Here is a 16,937-nt window from a genome sequence, read left to right on the forward strand (position 1 = left end):
GTGGATAGGGAATATCGTCCCGATCGCAGTGGTCTGATCCTGTGGATAGGGAATACGTCCTGATCACAGTGGTCTGACACTGTGGATAGGGCATAACGTCCCGATCGCTGGGGGTCCGGCCCTGTGCCTAGGGGGCAACGTCCCGATCGCTGGGGGTCCGGCCCTGTGCCTAGTGGGCAACGTCCCGATCGCTGGGGGTCCGGCCCTGTGCCTAGGGGGCAACTCCCCGACCGCTGAGGTCCAACCCTGTGAACACAGGGCAACGTCCCGATCGATGGGGGTCCGACCCTGTGCGTAGGGCGTAACGTCCGATCGCAGTGGTCCGACCCTGTGGATAGGAAATAACGTCCCGATCGCAGTGGTCCGACCCTGTGGATAGGAAATAACGTCCCGATCGCAGTGGTCCGACCCTGTGGATAGGAAATAATGTCCCGATCGCAGTGGTCCGATCCTGTGGATAGGGAATAACGTCCCGATCGCAGTGGTCTGATCCTGTGGATAGGGAATACGTCCTGATCACAGTGGTCTGACACTGTGGATAGGGAATAACATCCCGATCGCAGTGGCCCGATCCTGTGGATAGGGAATAACATCCCGATCGCAGTGGCCCGATCCTGTGGATAGGGAATAACATCCCGATCGCAGTGGCCCGATCCTGTGGATAGGGAATAACATCCCGATCGCAGTGGCCCGATCCTGTGGATAGGGAATAACATCCCGATCGCAGTGGCCCGATCCTGTGGATAGGGAATAACATCCCGATCGCAGTGGCCCGATCCTGTGGATAGGGAATAACATCCCGATCGCAGTGGCCCGATCCTGTGGATAGGGAACATCCCGATCGCAGTGGCCCGATCCTGTGGATAGGGAATAACGTCCCGATCGCAGTGGCCCGATACTGTGGATAGGGAATTACGTCCCAATCGGAGTGGTCTGATCCTGTGGATAGGGAATAACGTCCCGATCGCAATGGTCCGATCCTGTGGATAGGGAATAACGTCCTGATCGGAGTGGTCCGATCCTGTGGATAGGGAATAACGTCCTGATCACAGTGGTCCGATCCTGTGGATAGGGAATAAGTGATGTAAAAAAAACCCAAAAACAATTAAACACCAAGTGGTGGGTAAAAAAAAAAAAAAAAAAAAAAAAAAGGAAAGTAAAGTAGAAGTCAGTGAGCGGATCTTCTGGGCTGCCGGATGTTATGGCCTTATAACGCTGTGGATGTTTATGGTGCTGGTGTAGGGGATTCCTGCCCCTTATACTCTGCAGAGTGGACCCTGCTTCCTCTCCGGGGTTACAAAACGAGGGATTTGCTATGCAAGGAGGAAACATTGTAGGGCAGCGACAACCCACAACAGAAGTGGCCGCCGCTCGGACAGAGATGATACCAGATGGATGAGGTGCTCTGGTGGCCATACAATGGTCGTCAGATCCCAGATCGCAGCTGATCAGCACACGGGATCAGGTGAGGGATAAACGTGAAAGCGCCGGTAGATGATAAATGTGTAGAGTTGGCCGATCGCCGTCAGTCCGTCCGGAGGCCTCGGCCCACGTACAGTTAACACTCCAGCTCCACGGTTATAAATATGGAGGCCGGGCGATATTCCCCCCCCCGTAGGTAAACATTCCCACTGCTCCCCTTTGCATGTTCTAAGTCTTAACAGATCGCCATGAAATGCGCGGCAACAAAAAAGACTAGGCACAACAGAACCGGCACACACCTGGGGATTACTGTGTACATACATTACATTACTGATCCTGAGTTACATCCTGTATTATACTCCAGAGCTACACTCACTATTCTGCTGGTGCAGTCACTGTGTACATACATTACTGACCCGGAGTTACATCCTGTATTACACTCCAGAGCTGCACTCACTATTCTGCTGGTGCAGTCACTGTGTACATACATTACATTACTGATTCTGAGATACATCCTGTATTATACCCCAGAGCTGCCCTCACTATTCTGCTGGTGCAGACACTGTGTACATACATTACTGATCCTGAGTTACATCCTGTATTATACCCCAGAGCTGCACTCACTATTCTGCTGGTGCAGTCACTGTGTACATACATTACTGATCCTGAGTTACATCCTGCATTATACTCCAGAGCTGCACTCACTATTCTGCTGGTGCAGTCACTGTGTACATACATTACTGATCCTGAGTTACATCCTGTATTATATCCCAGAGCTGCACTCACTATTCTGCTGGTGCAGTCACTGTGTACATACATTACATTACTGATCCAGAGTTACATCCTGTATTATATCCCAGAGCTACACTCACTATTCTGCTGGTGCAGTCACTGTGTACATACATTACTGATCCTGAGTTACCTCCTGTATTTTACTCCAGAGCTGCACTCACTATTATGCTGGTGCAGTCACTGAGTACATACATTACTGATCCTGAGTTACATCCTGTATTATATCCCAGAGTTGCACTCACTATTCTGCTGGTGCAGTCACTGTGTACATACATTACTGATCCTGAGTTACATCCTGTATTATACCCCAGAGTTGCACTCACTATTCTGCTGGTGCAGTCACTGTGTACATACATTACTGATCTTGAGTTACCTCCTGTATTATACCCCAGAGCTGCACTCACTATTCTGCTGGTGCAGTCACTGTGTACATACATTACATTACTGATCCAGAGTTACATCCTGTATTATACTCCAGAGCTGCACTCACTATTTTGCTGGTGCAGTCACTGTGTACATACATTACATTACTGATCCAGAGTTACATCCTGTATTATATCCCAGAGCTACACTCACTATTCTGCTGGTGCAGTCACTGTGTACATACATTACTGATCCCGAGTTACCTCCTGTATTTTACTCCAGAGCTGCACTCACTATTCTGCTGGTGCAGTCACTGTGTACATACATTACTGATCCTGAGTTACATCCTGTATTATATCCCAGAGTTGCACTCACTATTCTGCTGGTGCAGTCACTGTGTACATACATTACTGATCCTGAGTTACATCCTGTATTATACCCCAGAGCTGCACTCACTATTTTGCTGGTGCAATCACTGTGTACATACATTACATTACTGATCCTGAGTTACATCCTGTATTATACCTCAGAGCTGCACTCACTATTCTGCTGGTGCAGTCACTGTGTACATACATTACTGATCCTGAGTTACATCCTGTATTATATCCCAGAGTTGCACTCACTATTCTGCTGGTGCAGTCACTGTGTACATACATTACTGATCCTGAGTTACATCCTGTATTATATCCCAGAGCTGCACTCACTATTCTGCTGGTGCAGTCACTGTGTACATACATTACATTACTGATCCAGAGTTACATCCTGTATTATATCCCAGAGCTACACTCACTATTCTGCTGGTGCAGTCACTGTGTACATACATTACTGATCCTGAGTTACCTCCTGTATTTTACTCCAGAGCTGCACTCACTATTATGCTGGTGCAGTCACTGTGTACATACATTACTGATCCTGAGTTACATCCTGTATTATATCCCAGAGTTGCACTCACTATTCTGCTGGTGCAGTCACTGTGTACATACATTACTGATCCTGAGTTACATCCTGTATTATACCCCAGAGTTGCACTCACTATTCTGCTGGTGCAGTCACTGTGTACATACATTACTGATCCTGAGTTACATCCTGTATTATATCCCAGAGCTGCACTCACTATTCTGCTGGTGCAGTCACTGTGTACATACATTACATTACTGATCCTGAGTTACATCCTGTATTATACTCCAGAGCTGCGCTCACTATTCTGCTGGTGCAGTCACTGTGTACATACATTACATTACTGATCCTGAGTTACATCCTGTATTATACCCCAGAGCTGCACTCACTATTCTGCCGGTGCAGTCACTGTGTACATACATTACATTACTGATCCTGAGTTACATCCTGTATTATACCCCAGAGCTGCACTCACTATTTTGCTGGTGCAATCACTGTGTACATTACTGATCCTGAGTTACATCCTGTATTATACCTCAGAGCTGCACTCACTATTCTGCTGGTGCAGTCACTGTGTACATACATTACTGATCCTGAGTTACATCCTGTATTATATCCCAGAGTTGCACTCACTATTCTGCTGGTGCAGTCACTGTGTACATACATTACTGATCCTGAGTTACATCCTGTATTATATCCCAGAGCTGCACTCAGGGCTGTGGAGTCGGAGTCGTGGAGTCGGTGCTCATTTTGGTGGAGTCGGTATAAAATGGACCGACTCCTAAAATATATAATAAATTGGGTACAGTAATTCAATGCAGGATGTGCTGAATATTTTTTCATAGGAGTTTGGGAAAGTTATGAAATGTCCTATAAATGGCTGTTATATTCCTGATCTAAGGCTACATTCACACACAGCGTTTTTCCTGTGTTTTTTGAGGATACGTTTTTCAGCTGCAAAAGTTGATCATCTTTTTAAAAAACTGCATCACCTGAAAGGTTTTTGAGCTCATAGATAATGTTCTCAATAGCAAAAGCAGATTAGAAATCTGCTCCATTTATCCATATCTGTCTATCCATATCGTATCTGTACCAAAAAGAATGAAAACCGGGTAGTACACCAATATATATTCTGTTCTATCTAAATATCTTGATTATTGGATCATAAAAATGATTAAATGTCTGAGGTTCACATTGTACTACAATAAATTTTTCACTTAAATATAAGCAATATGTGTGGGAGTCGGAGTCGGAGTCGTGGAGTCGGTGTAAGGGAAATTGAGGAGTCGGAGTCGCAGGTTTGGCTTACCGACTCCACAGCCCTGGCTGCACTCACTATGTACATACATTACATTACTGATCCTGAGTTACATCCTGTATTATACTCCAGAGCTGCACTCACTATTCTGCTGGTGCAGTCACTGTGTACATACATTACATTACTGATCCTGAGTTACATCCTGTATTATACTCCAGAGCTGCACTCACTATTCTGCTGGTGCAGTCACTGTGTACATACATTACATTACTGATCCTGAGTTACATCCTGTATTATACCCCAGAGCTGCACTCACTATTCTGCTGGTGCAGTCACTGTGTACATACATTATTGGTCCTGGGTTACCTCCTGTATTATACCCCAGATCTATCACAGCTGAGTTTTCATTCTCATTCCATTTAGTGTGTACAATCCTCTGTGCTGAGGTCTTGTTACAATGTATCAGTCTGGCCTGTGTTGCCCTCCAGCCTTCCATATAAGCCCCTCAGTCCTGGTGAGCTGAGAGGAAGTGGCCAGTTTTCACCACAGCTAATGCTGCCCTATAACTAGACTGATCAGAGTTGCGGGTGCAGTGTGCTACCACATGCTGCTCCTTCTGCACCTATAAGTGTGACCTAGAATACCATAATATAGTCATGTGCATCCGGAGCTGCACTCATAATTCTGCTAGCTTACTCTCCAGCAGGATAACTGCCTTCTTCTGCTGCAATGACGATTTTTTTTTTTACTGAAGTCACACAGCACAGAAGCCAGAGATGGCGCTGGGCGGGAAACAGAGCTGGAGCGACAGAGGCTTCAGATCTACCCTAGCTCTTCAGCTTCATTTGCATATCAATTCAAAGGTCGATTTCTCAGCAATGGCATCGCTGGACTTGTCTTTGAAAGACCTACATGCGAGTATTATTTGGGGTGTGAAATGCAGCTGACAGGTTCCCTTTAACCTCAGAGGGGAGCCCACAGAATTGAAAATGCAGGGCAGGAACTCTTCCGCCTGAACGCCGCTGACCTCTGTAATCCAGGCCTGCGCTTCCTTGTAAGAAGGTCAGAGAGCAAGCGGGACAAGATAATCTGCCCGACCCTGCCCGGGGTAATCTGCTTACACCAATGCGTAGGTGCCGCGGCACGGGGGACAGTGAACCCATCCACTGGTAGGAAGCAGAGTCCGGACCCCCCAACATCACCCATTTGCTACAAGGAGCTTAGTATTCCGTTACAATGTGTCAGTCTGCAGAGAGCAGGCCATAATTCACAAGACAGCCCTCCATCTGTAGCCTCCAGAGCTGCATTCACAATACTGCTCAGCTCCCAGTGCAAAACTAAGCGCAGCTCTAGATGTGAGACAAATCAGGATCAAAAGTCAAGAAAACCAAACCCTGAACCCCTTCACTAGGGGGGGGTAAATCCTGGTAGTGTCGCACATCAGTGCCTGGACCACATGTGTCGGTGTTTGGAAGAGGAACACAAAAACTGAGAATTTGTCCGCGAGCTGGTTTATGAGGGGAGGAGTATAGCACTCATTTCTGTCTCTGAGCTCCTCTCCGCTGATTTATAACTAAACACGACTTCAAAGTTGGACGCAGAGGGAAATAAGGAGCCTAAAAAGTCAAAAGGGTCAACATTTTATATAAAATCTGAGTAAAAAAAAAAAAGTTTATGCCCCAAATACAGAACCCTGTGAGCCACACCCCTTTGGTAAAGATATTAGCGCTAAATAAAAAAGTGCCCCCGAATCTCTTGAAACGTTGGCCAATTTATAAATAAATAAGCACATTTAAAAAAAAAAATGAAAAAAATATTAAACAAAAATAATGAAATATAAAAATAAAAAATTATTGAAAAATAGTGACAAATGAAAACAAAATAAATGATAAAAAAAGGAAAATTAATATGAAAAATTAGAAAAATGAATTAAAATGAAGAAAAATTACATAAAATAATGAAAAAAAAGAAGAAAAATATGAAACAAAAATAATGAAATATAAAATGAAAAAAATTAGTGAAAACTAATGAATATAAACAATTAAAAATGATTAAAATGAAAAATTAAAATAAAAATGAAATATTAAAATGAAAAAAGGAAAAATTAAATATAAAAAAGAAAATAAAATGGAAAAAAATGAAAAATAAAAATATGAAATAATGAAAATAAAATGAAAATAATATAAAATAGTGGAAAAAAATAATGAAAAATAAATACTTGGTAGTAACGGAAGAAAATAAGAGCAATAACTGGACATTTGACAGGTCGCATCTTATCGGCCTCATGCGTTATAGACTTCCACATGTCTAGACTTTTTTACAAATAAAAGAAACTAGAGTAAGGAAAATAGAGAAAAAAAATAAAGAAAAAAACACTCCTAAAACTAAAAAAAACCCCCAAAAAACAGCATTATGTACTTGAGAAAAAAAACCCCATTAAAAATACAAATAATTATCGCTATCGCTCCATCCTTAACCCAAGATGACACTTTCACATATGACAAAGATAAGCAGCGAGCGAACCAAGTGTGCGCCTACAGACCTGTGCCCTATAGACCTGCCGGGGGTTATACACGGGCACAAAGCATCATGGCAGGGGAGACTGTACATAGAGCAGGTGACGAATGGAGCCGGAGGTGACAGTGGCTGGGGGCTGCCTTGTACCTGTGCAGGAAGGAGAGGTGGAACCAAAACAAAAACATTCCCAACGTCAGTCCCCCTCCTCCCGGAGGACAAGGACACCATAATCCCAGGATGCCGTCAGCACCAAGGACTCGCTGCAAATGGAGAAGGTTGTAGTGTCCCTGATCCAAGGACTAAAGTAGACAACACCAACAGGACTCCAGAACTACAACTCCCAGAACGCCCCAACTACTGAGGCTCACCACACGACGGCACAAGATAGAGGCTGACTGTCTATGATAGAACTGCGGATGCAATATTTGGCTGATAACATCGAGCAATAGACGGTCGCACACTGATCTGGAGGACGTCACAGGTAGCTCACCACCAGCCATCAATCTACCAATTAAAAGCAGGAAATCAGAAGCAGCCATGTTGTCAGGCCGGCCGGCCCTCCCCCGAGGCAGACCATACACTGTTGCAGCCCTGGAGACATTTCTTGCTCATATCTATATACGTTGTTACTGCTCCGTGACCTGGAGACCACTGTGGGTCACATGTATACAGGGGGCTCTGCAGTCACCCCCAACCCCTACAGCAGAAATGACATTTCCCAGCATGCTCTGTCATACTCCAAGTGTAAACATCCCCTCCGCCTGCTCATGTCCGAGCCCCTCCGTCATCAGACTGTATATATCCCCTCCCCCATTATTTACCTTTCCCACATACCCAACTCCTAAGAGTCCTGCAGCCCCTACAGAAGCTTCTTTCTCCATTTCTGCCCCCATCATTATCCCACCTCCCCCTCATTTACCCCTTTGCTTCTATAGAAACCCCTTTTCAGGGTAACAATACCCCTGCGCACTCATGTTTCCTTTTTCACTTCTTACTACCTATAGTCCTGGAGACCCCACTACTCACTGCAGCCTCTGCCCCATTATCAGTAGCACATTTTCAGGTGGATTGGTTGGCCCCCATTCTTTTCACTGCAGGTTTTCATTTTCTGACCCCGACCATGATCTCTATATAAACTTTCCCCCATTGTTTTCCCCTTTCAGATGCTCTCAGCACCTTCAATTCTCTTACCACCCCCCTACTGTACAGCAGCCCTCCAGCATTTCCTCTTCATCTTTGTTTCTGACCCCTCGTTATTTGCCATCAGGACCCCCTTATGTACCCCTCCCACACTCTTGCTACTCATTTATCTCACTTCAGGACACCTTTATCTGATCCTCAGTACCCCATATTCATCCCCCCAGGACCCCTTTATTTACAATCATCTCCCTCTAGGATACACCTTAATTATTTACCCCTACCATCCCCCATTAATCATTATTTACCCCTCACCTTTATTATTTACCCCTCCCACCCATCTGTACTGCCTTATGTCTTCTCTTTATTATTCACCCCTTATCTTCCCCCAGGATCCTCTATCATTATGTACCCCCCCACCCCTCATCAGGACCACTTCATCATTCTTTACCCCTCCATTAGGACCCCCCTCATCATTCTTCACCCCTCCATCAGGACCCCCCCCATCATCATTCTTCACCCCCCCATCATCATTCTTCACCCCTCCATCAGGACCCCCATCATCATTCTTCACCCCTCCATCAGGACCCCCATCATCATTCTTCACCCCTCCATCAGGACCCCCATCATCATTCTTCACCCCTCCATCAGGACCCCCATCATCATTCTTCACCCCTCCATCAGGACCCCCATCATCATTCTTCACCCCTCCATCAGGACCCCCATCATCATTCTTCACCCCTCCATCAGGACCCCCATCATCATTCTTCACCCCTCCATCAGGACCCCCATCATCATTCTTCACCCCTCCATCAGGACCCCCTTCATTATTATTCACCCCTCCATCAGGACCCCCATCATCATTCTTCACCCCTCCATCAGGACCCCCATCATCATTCTTCACCCCTCCATCAGGACCCCCCTCATCAGGATCCCAATCATCATTCACCCCCACCCCCATCATTATTTACGCCTCCATCAGGATCCCCATTCTTCCACCCCCCATCAGGACCCTCTTCACCCATCCATCATTCTTCACCCCTCCATCAGGATCCCCTTCATCATTCTTCACCCCTCCATCAGGACCCCCTTCATCCCTCCACCCCCCAGCCCAGCGGTGGCGCCCCCTGCCGGTACTCACACTCGGGGCAGCTGCAGCGGCGGGGCGCCCCTCCTCTGGAACACGCCGTCCACGAACACCCCGTTCTTGCCCAGGCAGCGCAGGTAGAAGTCGCCCCCGGCCTCGTCGTCGTCCCCGGCCGTGAAGATCTCCAGGTGCCGGCGGGAGATGAAGCTGGAGTGCCCCATGCTGACATCCACGGAGCCCTGCGACGAGTTCCGGCCTATGGTCACCGAGCGCTTCTTCATCAGGTACTCGAACTCTCGGCCCTCCAGCCGGGCCACCGACACCCCGCCGCTCATCACCACCGCCGCCATCTTGTCAGCACACACGGAGGGGAGGGAGGGGACGGACGGACGTACGCCCGGGGGCGGCTGACAGGAGCTCCGGGGACCGGCGGCGGCGGCGGCAGCAAGAGAAAAGGAAAGGGGGAGGCGCAGCCTAACTGAAGCGCACGCAGCCGACGGGCGGCAGCCAATAGGAGGAGCCGGCTGGGAAGACGTCACGCAGGGGGGCGTGGCGCTAGGGTCGGTTGAGACGTGTATTGACTGAAAAGAGGCGAGTGGGGGCGTGGCTTGCAGGTAGGTTGAGGCGTGCTGAAGTTGTTAATGACAGCAGTGGGCGTGGTTACAGCGGGTTTGGTTGTAGCGCAGAAAGCGGCCTGGGCCTGCAAAAATGTGGACGGGAGGGGTTTATTCTATCAACAGCATGGCAGGGCCGCTATCACACAAACCGCGGCCACAACAACAACAAACAGCCACAGGAGGAGGCTCCGAGGTGCGTGTGTCTGTGTGTGTGCGGGGGCCGACATGCATCCGCCAAAAATGGCAGCAAATCAGACAGGATCGTCAAATGTCGGCGAAGTCTGACATGAAAACACAGTGAAATCAGAAGCATCGCACAGTCCGAGGAGAAATCTGACGAGATTTACCTAACAAATAGCTGACAGGAATACGAGGGTCATCAAAAATGCAGAGATACCGTAAATAAGACATGAAAGGTGGCGGGATGTCACAGGAAAGGGGCGAGAGCTCACATGTACTGGGTGAAAAAAGCAATATCCCCACACATTTACCTCAGAAATGAAGACAAGGGTACAAATTACCCAAAAAATGCAGAAATATATGGTATTTATAGTAATACATGTACGACAGGAGATCAATATTGATACACGACGTAAAAAAACGTCAACCGCCTCAGAAATGTGTAAAAAAGCGATATGGCGACGCATTCACCTCAGAAATGGTGCAACGTTTCATATTTACCTCAGAAGTGAAGCGATATGTACGATTTGCCTAAACGTAGCAAATTTACTCTATAAAAAAGGCAAAAATAGCTGAGAAATACAGCAAAATGTCCACTTTACCTCAGAAATGTGAAATTTACTCTGTAAAAAAACAGTATGGCAACACATTTACCTCAGAAATGGTGTAAAGTCTCATATTTACCTCAGAAGTGAAGCGATATGTACGATTTACCTAAATATGGCAAATGTACACTTTAAAGGGAAAAATAGCTGAGAAATACAGCAAAATGTCCACTTTACCTCAGAAATGTGATTTTTACTCTAAAAAAAAGCAATATGGCGACGCATTCACCTCAGAAATGGTGTAAAGTCTCATATTTACCTCAGAAATGAGGCAATATGTACGATGTACCTAAAACATGCAAAAATATGGCAAATTTACAATAAAAAATGAAAAAGGCTAAGAAATACAGCAAAATGTCAAGTTTACCTCAGAAATATGAAATTTACTCTGTAAAAAAAACAGTATGGCCACACATTTACCTCAGAAATGGTGTAAAGTCTCATATTTACCTCAGAACTGAAGCGATATGTGTGATTTACATAAATATGGCAAATTTACAATATAAAAAAAATACAACATTTGCTGAGAAATACAGCATAATGTCAAATTTACCTCAGAAATGTGAAATTTACTAAATTTATTTACTTACTAATTTATTTAAAATCTATATGGCGACATAAGCAGCTCAGAAACACTGTAAAGTCTCACATTTACCTCAGATGTGAAGCGATATGTACGATTTATCAAAATATGGCAAATTTATCACATTAAAAAAAGGGAAAATGGATGACAGGACTTAAGTAATGACAAGAAATATAGAAAAGTCGCAAATTTACCTCTGAAATCTGTCAAAATTTGAAATTTACTTAGTAAAAAAAAACAATATGCTGTTACATTCACCTCAGAAAATGCTGTCAAGGCTCAAATTTGTCTAAAAAATAAAGCAATATGTATAAATTTGCATTAAAAATGTGGTGAAATGTACTTAAAAAATTAAAATGTGCAATTTGATGGTAAATATACCTCAGGAACCCCAGGTTAGCCCCCCCTTAGTGAGAATTTGGGTAAAAAATGACTACATTCATTAGATCTTTGTTAGATCCGGTTTGATCAACCAAAACTAACGTTAGATCACCCCTGCAAAATGAGATATTTACGATCTTTTCCAGGGGGGGCTAACCCGTAGCTAGCCCCCCCAACTATGAAATTTGCCGTTTTTTGGATGGATTCTGATAGATATTCGTTAGATCCGGTTTGATCAGCAAAAATTAACGTTAGATCTCCTTTCGTTCCCGAGATATTGGGGGTGTCAGTTGGGGGGTTAGCCCCCCCTAATTTGAAATTTGCCGTTTTTTGGATGGATTCTGATAGATATTCGTTAGATCTGGTTTGATCAGCAAAAATTAACGTTAGATCTCCTTTCGTTCCCGAGATATTGGGGGTGTCAGGTGGGGGGTTAGGTACGGGTTGGCCCCCCCTAATTTGAAATTTGCCGTTTTTTGGATGGATTCTGATAGATATTCGTTAGATCCGGTTTGATCAGCAAAAATTAGCGTTAGATCTCCTTTCGTTCCCGAGATATTGGGGGTGTCAGTTGGGGGGTTAGCCCCCCCTAATTTGAAATTTGCCGTTTTTTGGATGGATTCTGATAGATATTCGTTAGATCCGGTTTGATCAGCAAAAATTAACATTAGATCTCCTTTCGTTCCCGAGATATTGGGGGTGTCAGGTGGGGGGTTAGGTACGGGTTAGCCCCCCCTAATTTGAAATTTGCCGTTTTTTGGATGGATTCTGATAGATATTCGTTAGATCCGGTTTGATCAGCAAAAATTAACGTTAGATCTCCTTTCGTTCCCGAGATATTGGGGGTGTCAGGTGGGGGGTTAGGTACGGGTTAGCCCCCCCTAATTTGAAATTTGCCGTTTTTTGGATGGATTCTGATAGATATTCGTTAGATCCGGTTTGATCAGCAAAAATTAGCGTTAGATCTCCTTTCGTTCCCGAGATATTGGGGGTGTCAGGTGGGGGGTTAGGTACGGGTTAGCCCCCCCTAATTTGAAATTTGCCGTTTTTTGGATGGATTCTGATAGATATTCGTTAGATCCGGTTTGATCAGCAAAAATTAACGTTAGATCTCCTTTCGTTCCCGAGATATTGGGGGTGTCAGGTGGGGGGTTAGGTACGGGTTAGCCCCCCCAATTTGAAATTTGCCGTTTTTTGGATGGATTCTGATAGATATTCGTTAGATCCGGTTTGATCAGCAAAAATTAACCTTAGATCTCCTTTCGTTCCCGAGATATTGGGGGTGTCAGGTGGGGGGTTAGGTACGGGTTAGCCCCCCCTAATTTGAAATTTGCCGTTTTTTTGGATGGATTCTGATAGATATTCGTTAGATCCGGTTTGATCAGCAAAAATTAACGTTAGATCTCCTTTCGTTCCCGAGATATTGGGGGTGTCAGGTGGGGGGTTAGGTACGGGTTAGCCCCCCTAATTTGAAATTTGCCGTTTTTTGGATGGATTCTGATAGATATTCGTTAGATCCGGTTTGATCAGCAAAAATTAACGTTAGATCTCCTTTCGTTCCCGAGATATTGGGGGTGTCAGGTGGGGGTTAGGTACCGGTTAGCCCCCCCTAATTTGAAATTTGCCGTTTTTTGGATGGATTCTGATAGATATTCGTTAGATCCGGTTTGATCAGCAAAAAGTAACGTTAGATCTCCTTTCGTTCCCGAGATATTGGGGGTGTTAGGTGGGGGGTTAGGTACGGGTTAGCCCCCCCTAATTTGAAATTTGCCGTTTTTTGGATGGATTCTGATAGATATTCGTTAGATCCGGTTTGATCAGCAAAAATTAACGTTAGATCTCCTTTCGTTCCCGAGATATTGGGGGTGTCAGGTGGGGGGTTAGGTACGGGTTAGCCCCCCCTAATTTGAAATTTGCCGTTTTTTGGATGGATTCTGATAGATATTCGTTAGATCCGGTTTGATCAGCAAAAATTAACGTTAGATCTCCTTTCGTTCCTGAGATATTGGGGGTGTCAGGTGGGGGGTTAGGTACGGGTTAGCCCCCCCTAATTTGAAATTTGCCGTTTTTTGGATGGATTCTGATAGATATTCGTTAGATCCGGTTTGATCAGCAAAAATTAACCTTAGATCTCCTTTCGTTCCTGAGATATTGGGGGTGTCAGGTGGGGGGTTAGGTACAGGTTAGCCCCCCCTAATTTGAAATTTGCCGTTTTTTGCATGGATTCTGATAGATATTCGTTAGATCCGGTTTGATCAGCAAAAATTAACGTTAGATCTCCTTTAGTTCCCGAGATATTGGGGGTGTCAGGTGGGGGGTTAGGTACGGGTTAGCCCCCCCTAATTTGAAATTTGCCGTTTTTTGGATGGATTCTGATAGATATTCGTTAGATCCGGTTTGATCAGCAAAAATTAACGTTAGATCTCCTTTCGTTCCCGAGATATTGGGGGTGTCAGGTGGGGGGTTAGGTACGGGTTAGCCCCCCCAATTTGAAATTTGCCGTTTTTTGGATGGATTCTGATAGATATTCGTTAGATCCGGTTTGATCAGCAAAAATTAACCTTAGATCTCCTTTCGTTCCCGAGATATTGGGGGTGTCAGGTGGGGGGTTAGGTACGGGTTAGCCCCCCCTAATTTGAAATTTGCCGTTTTTTTGGATGGATTCTGATAGATATTCGTTAGATCCGGTTTGATCAGCAAAAATTAACGTTAGATCTCCTTTCGTTCCCGAGATATTGGGGGTGTCAGGTGGGGGGTTAGGTACGGGTTAGCCCCCCCCTAATTTGAAATTTGCCGTTTTTTGGATGGATTCTGATAGATATTCGTTAGATCCGGTTTGATCAGCAAAAATTAACGTTAGATCTCCTTTCGTTCCCGAGATATTGGGGGTGTCAGGTGGGGGTTAGGTACCGGTTAGCCCCCCCTAATTTGAAATTTGCCGTTTTTTGGATGGATTCTGATAGATATTCGTTAGATCCGGTTTGATCAGCAAAAATTAACGTTAGATCTCCTTTCGTTCCCGAGATATTGGGGGTGTTAGGTGGGGGGTTAGGTACGGGTTAGCCCCCCCTAATTTGAAATTTGCCGTTTTTTGGATGGATTCTGATAGATATTCGTTAGATCCGGTTTGATCAGCAAAAATTAACGTTAGATCTCCTTTCGTTCCCGAGATATTGGGGGTGTCAGGTGGGGGGTTAGGTACGGGTTAGCCCCCCCTAATTTGAAATTTGCCGTTTTTTGGATGGATTCTGATAGATATTCGTTAGATCCGGTTTGATCAGCAAAAATTAACCTTAGATCTCCTTTCGTTCCCGAGATATTGGGGGTGTCAGGTGGGGGGTTAGGTACAGGTTAGCCCCCCCTAATTTGAAATTTGCCGTTTTTTGCATGGATTCTGATAGATATTCGTTAGATCCGGTTTGATCAGCAAAAATTAACGTTAGATCTCCTTTAGTTCCCGAGATATTGGGGGTGTCAGGTTGGGGGTTAGGTACGGGTTAGCCCCCCCTAATTTGAAATTTGCCGTTTTTTGGATGGATTCTGATAGATATTCGTTAGATCCGGTTTGATCAGCAAAAATTAACGTTAGATCTCCTTTCGTTCCCGAGATATTGGGGGTGTCAGGTGGGGGGTTAGGTACGGGTTAGCCCCCCCAATTTGAAATTTGCCGTTTTTTGGATGGATTCTGATAGATATTCGTTAGATCCGGTTTGATCAGCAAAAATTAACCTTAGATCTCCTTTCGTTCCCGAGATATTGGGGGTGTCAGGTGGGGGGTTAGGTACGGGTTAGCCCCCCCTAATTTGAAATTTGCCGTTTTTTTGGATGGATTCTGATAGATATTCGTTAGATCCGGTTTGATCAGCAAAAATTAACGTTAGATCTCCTTTCGTTCCCGAGATATTGGGGGTGTCAGGTGGGGGGTTAGGTACGGGTTAGCCCCCCCCTAATTTGAAATTTGCCGTTTTTTGGATGGATTCTGATAGATATTCGTTAGATCCGGTTTGATCAGCAAAAATTAACGTTAGATCTCCTTTCGTTCCTGAGATATTGGGGGTGTCAGGTGGGGATTAGGTACGGGTTAGCCCCCCTAATTTGAAATTTGCCGTTTTTTGGATGGATTCTGATAGATATTCGTTAGATCCGGTTTGATCAGCAAAAATTAACGTTAGATCTCCTTTCGTTCCCGAGATATTGGGGGTGTCAGGTGGGGGGTTAGGTACGGGTTAGCCCCCCCTAATTTGAAATTTGCAGTTTTTTGGATGGATTCTGATAGATATTCGTTAGATCCGTTTTAGCAGCGGTCCTGAGGTGTAGATGGAGAAGAGGAGGGGTCCAATTGGGGGAGACCAACAGAGAGAGAGTGAAGTGAGGAGGTGGTGAGTGAGTGGGACAATCTGGAAGTTCGGTCAGCGAGTCAGTCATTCTCGTCCCCCATGATGCCTACAGGCTCGCCTCTTCGCAATCATCGCAGCACACTGTCCCCCTTCCTCGCCGCGACACATCGCCAGTGAAGTCCTGATGCTGCCCACAACTGGCCCCCGTCGAAGTCGCCGCTGCTCAAACGGATCTAACGAATATCTATCAGAATCCATGTAAAAACCGGCAAATTTCAAAGTACAGGTGGCTTGTTTTTTGCATAGCTAGCAAGTTGTATTTTTCCTTGGCACCACTTTGGAGTGCATATAATGTTTTGTATAACTTTTATTTATTTTTTAGGAGAGGCAAAATGTAAAAAAAAATTAATTACGCTAATGTTTTTTGAGTTTTATTTTTAGTTAGTTTCCCGTGCGGTAAAAATAGCAGAATATCTTTATTCTCCGTGTCAGGTCGGACACACCGAAACCAAATTTATGTAATTTTTTTTCTTTTTACTACTTTTAAAAAGTAAAATGTTTTTTTTTAAATAATTGGAGAGGATTTGGTCTCTCCGCATGCGCAGCCCCGTAGCGCTTTTATTTTTCTGACTACGGAGCTGTGGGATGCCTCATTTTTTGCGGGAAGAGTTGTAGTTCTTATTCGGACCATTTTGGGGTATATCCGATTTTTTAATCGCGTTTTATGCCTTTTTTTGTGACTCAAACAGTGAAAAATATAG

General features: G+C 45.0%; 1 protein-coding gene across 3 annotated transcripts in view; it reads right to left on the reverse strand.

Moving 5' to 3' along the window:
- The window catches only part of FOXK2 (forkhead box K2), a 36,539-nt gene extending 26,562 nt beyond the window's left edge, over positions 1–9,977 (reverse strand). The window contains exon 1 of one of the 3 annotated variants that reach the window (XM_073579670.1): positions 9,528–9,977. In XM_073579670.1, the coding sequence (XP_073435771.1) occupies positions 9,528–9,823 (296 nt within the window). In that variant the 5' untranslated portion in view covers positions 9,824–9,977. The remainder of the gene's footprint in view (positions 1–9,527) is intronic. The other 2 variants (XM_073579672.1, XM_073579671.1) reach the window with 2 other exon arrangements.
- Between the last annotated feature and the right edge of the window lie 6,960 nt (positions 9,978–16,937).

Source organism: Dendrobates tinctorius, unplaced genomic scaffold (genome assembly GCF_039654945.1).
Source record: "Dendrobates tinctorius isolate UK_male_01 unplaced genomic scaffold, ASM3965494v1 ptg000063l, whole genome shotgun sequence".
NCBI classification, from domain to species: domain Eukaryota; kingdom Metazoa; phylum Chordata; class Amphibia; order Anura; family Dendrobatidae; genus Dendrobates; species Dendrobates tinctorius.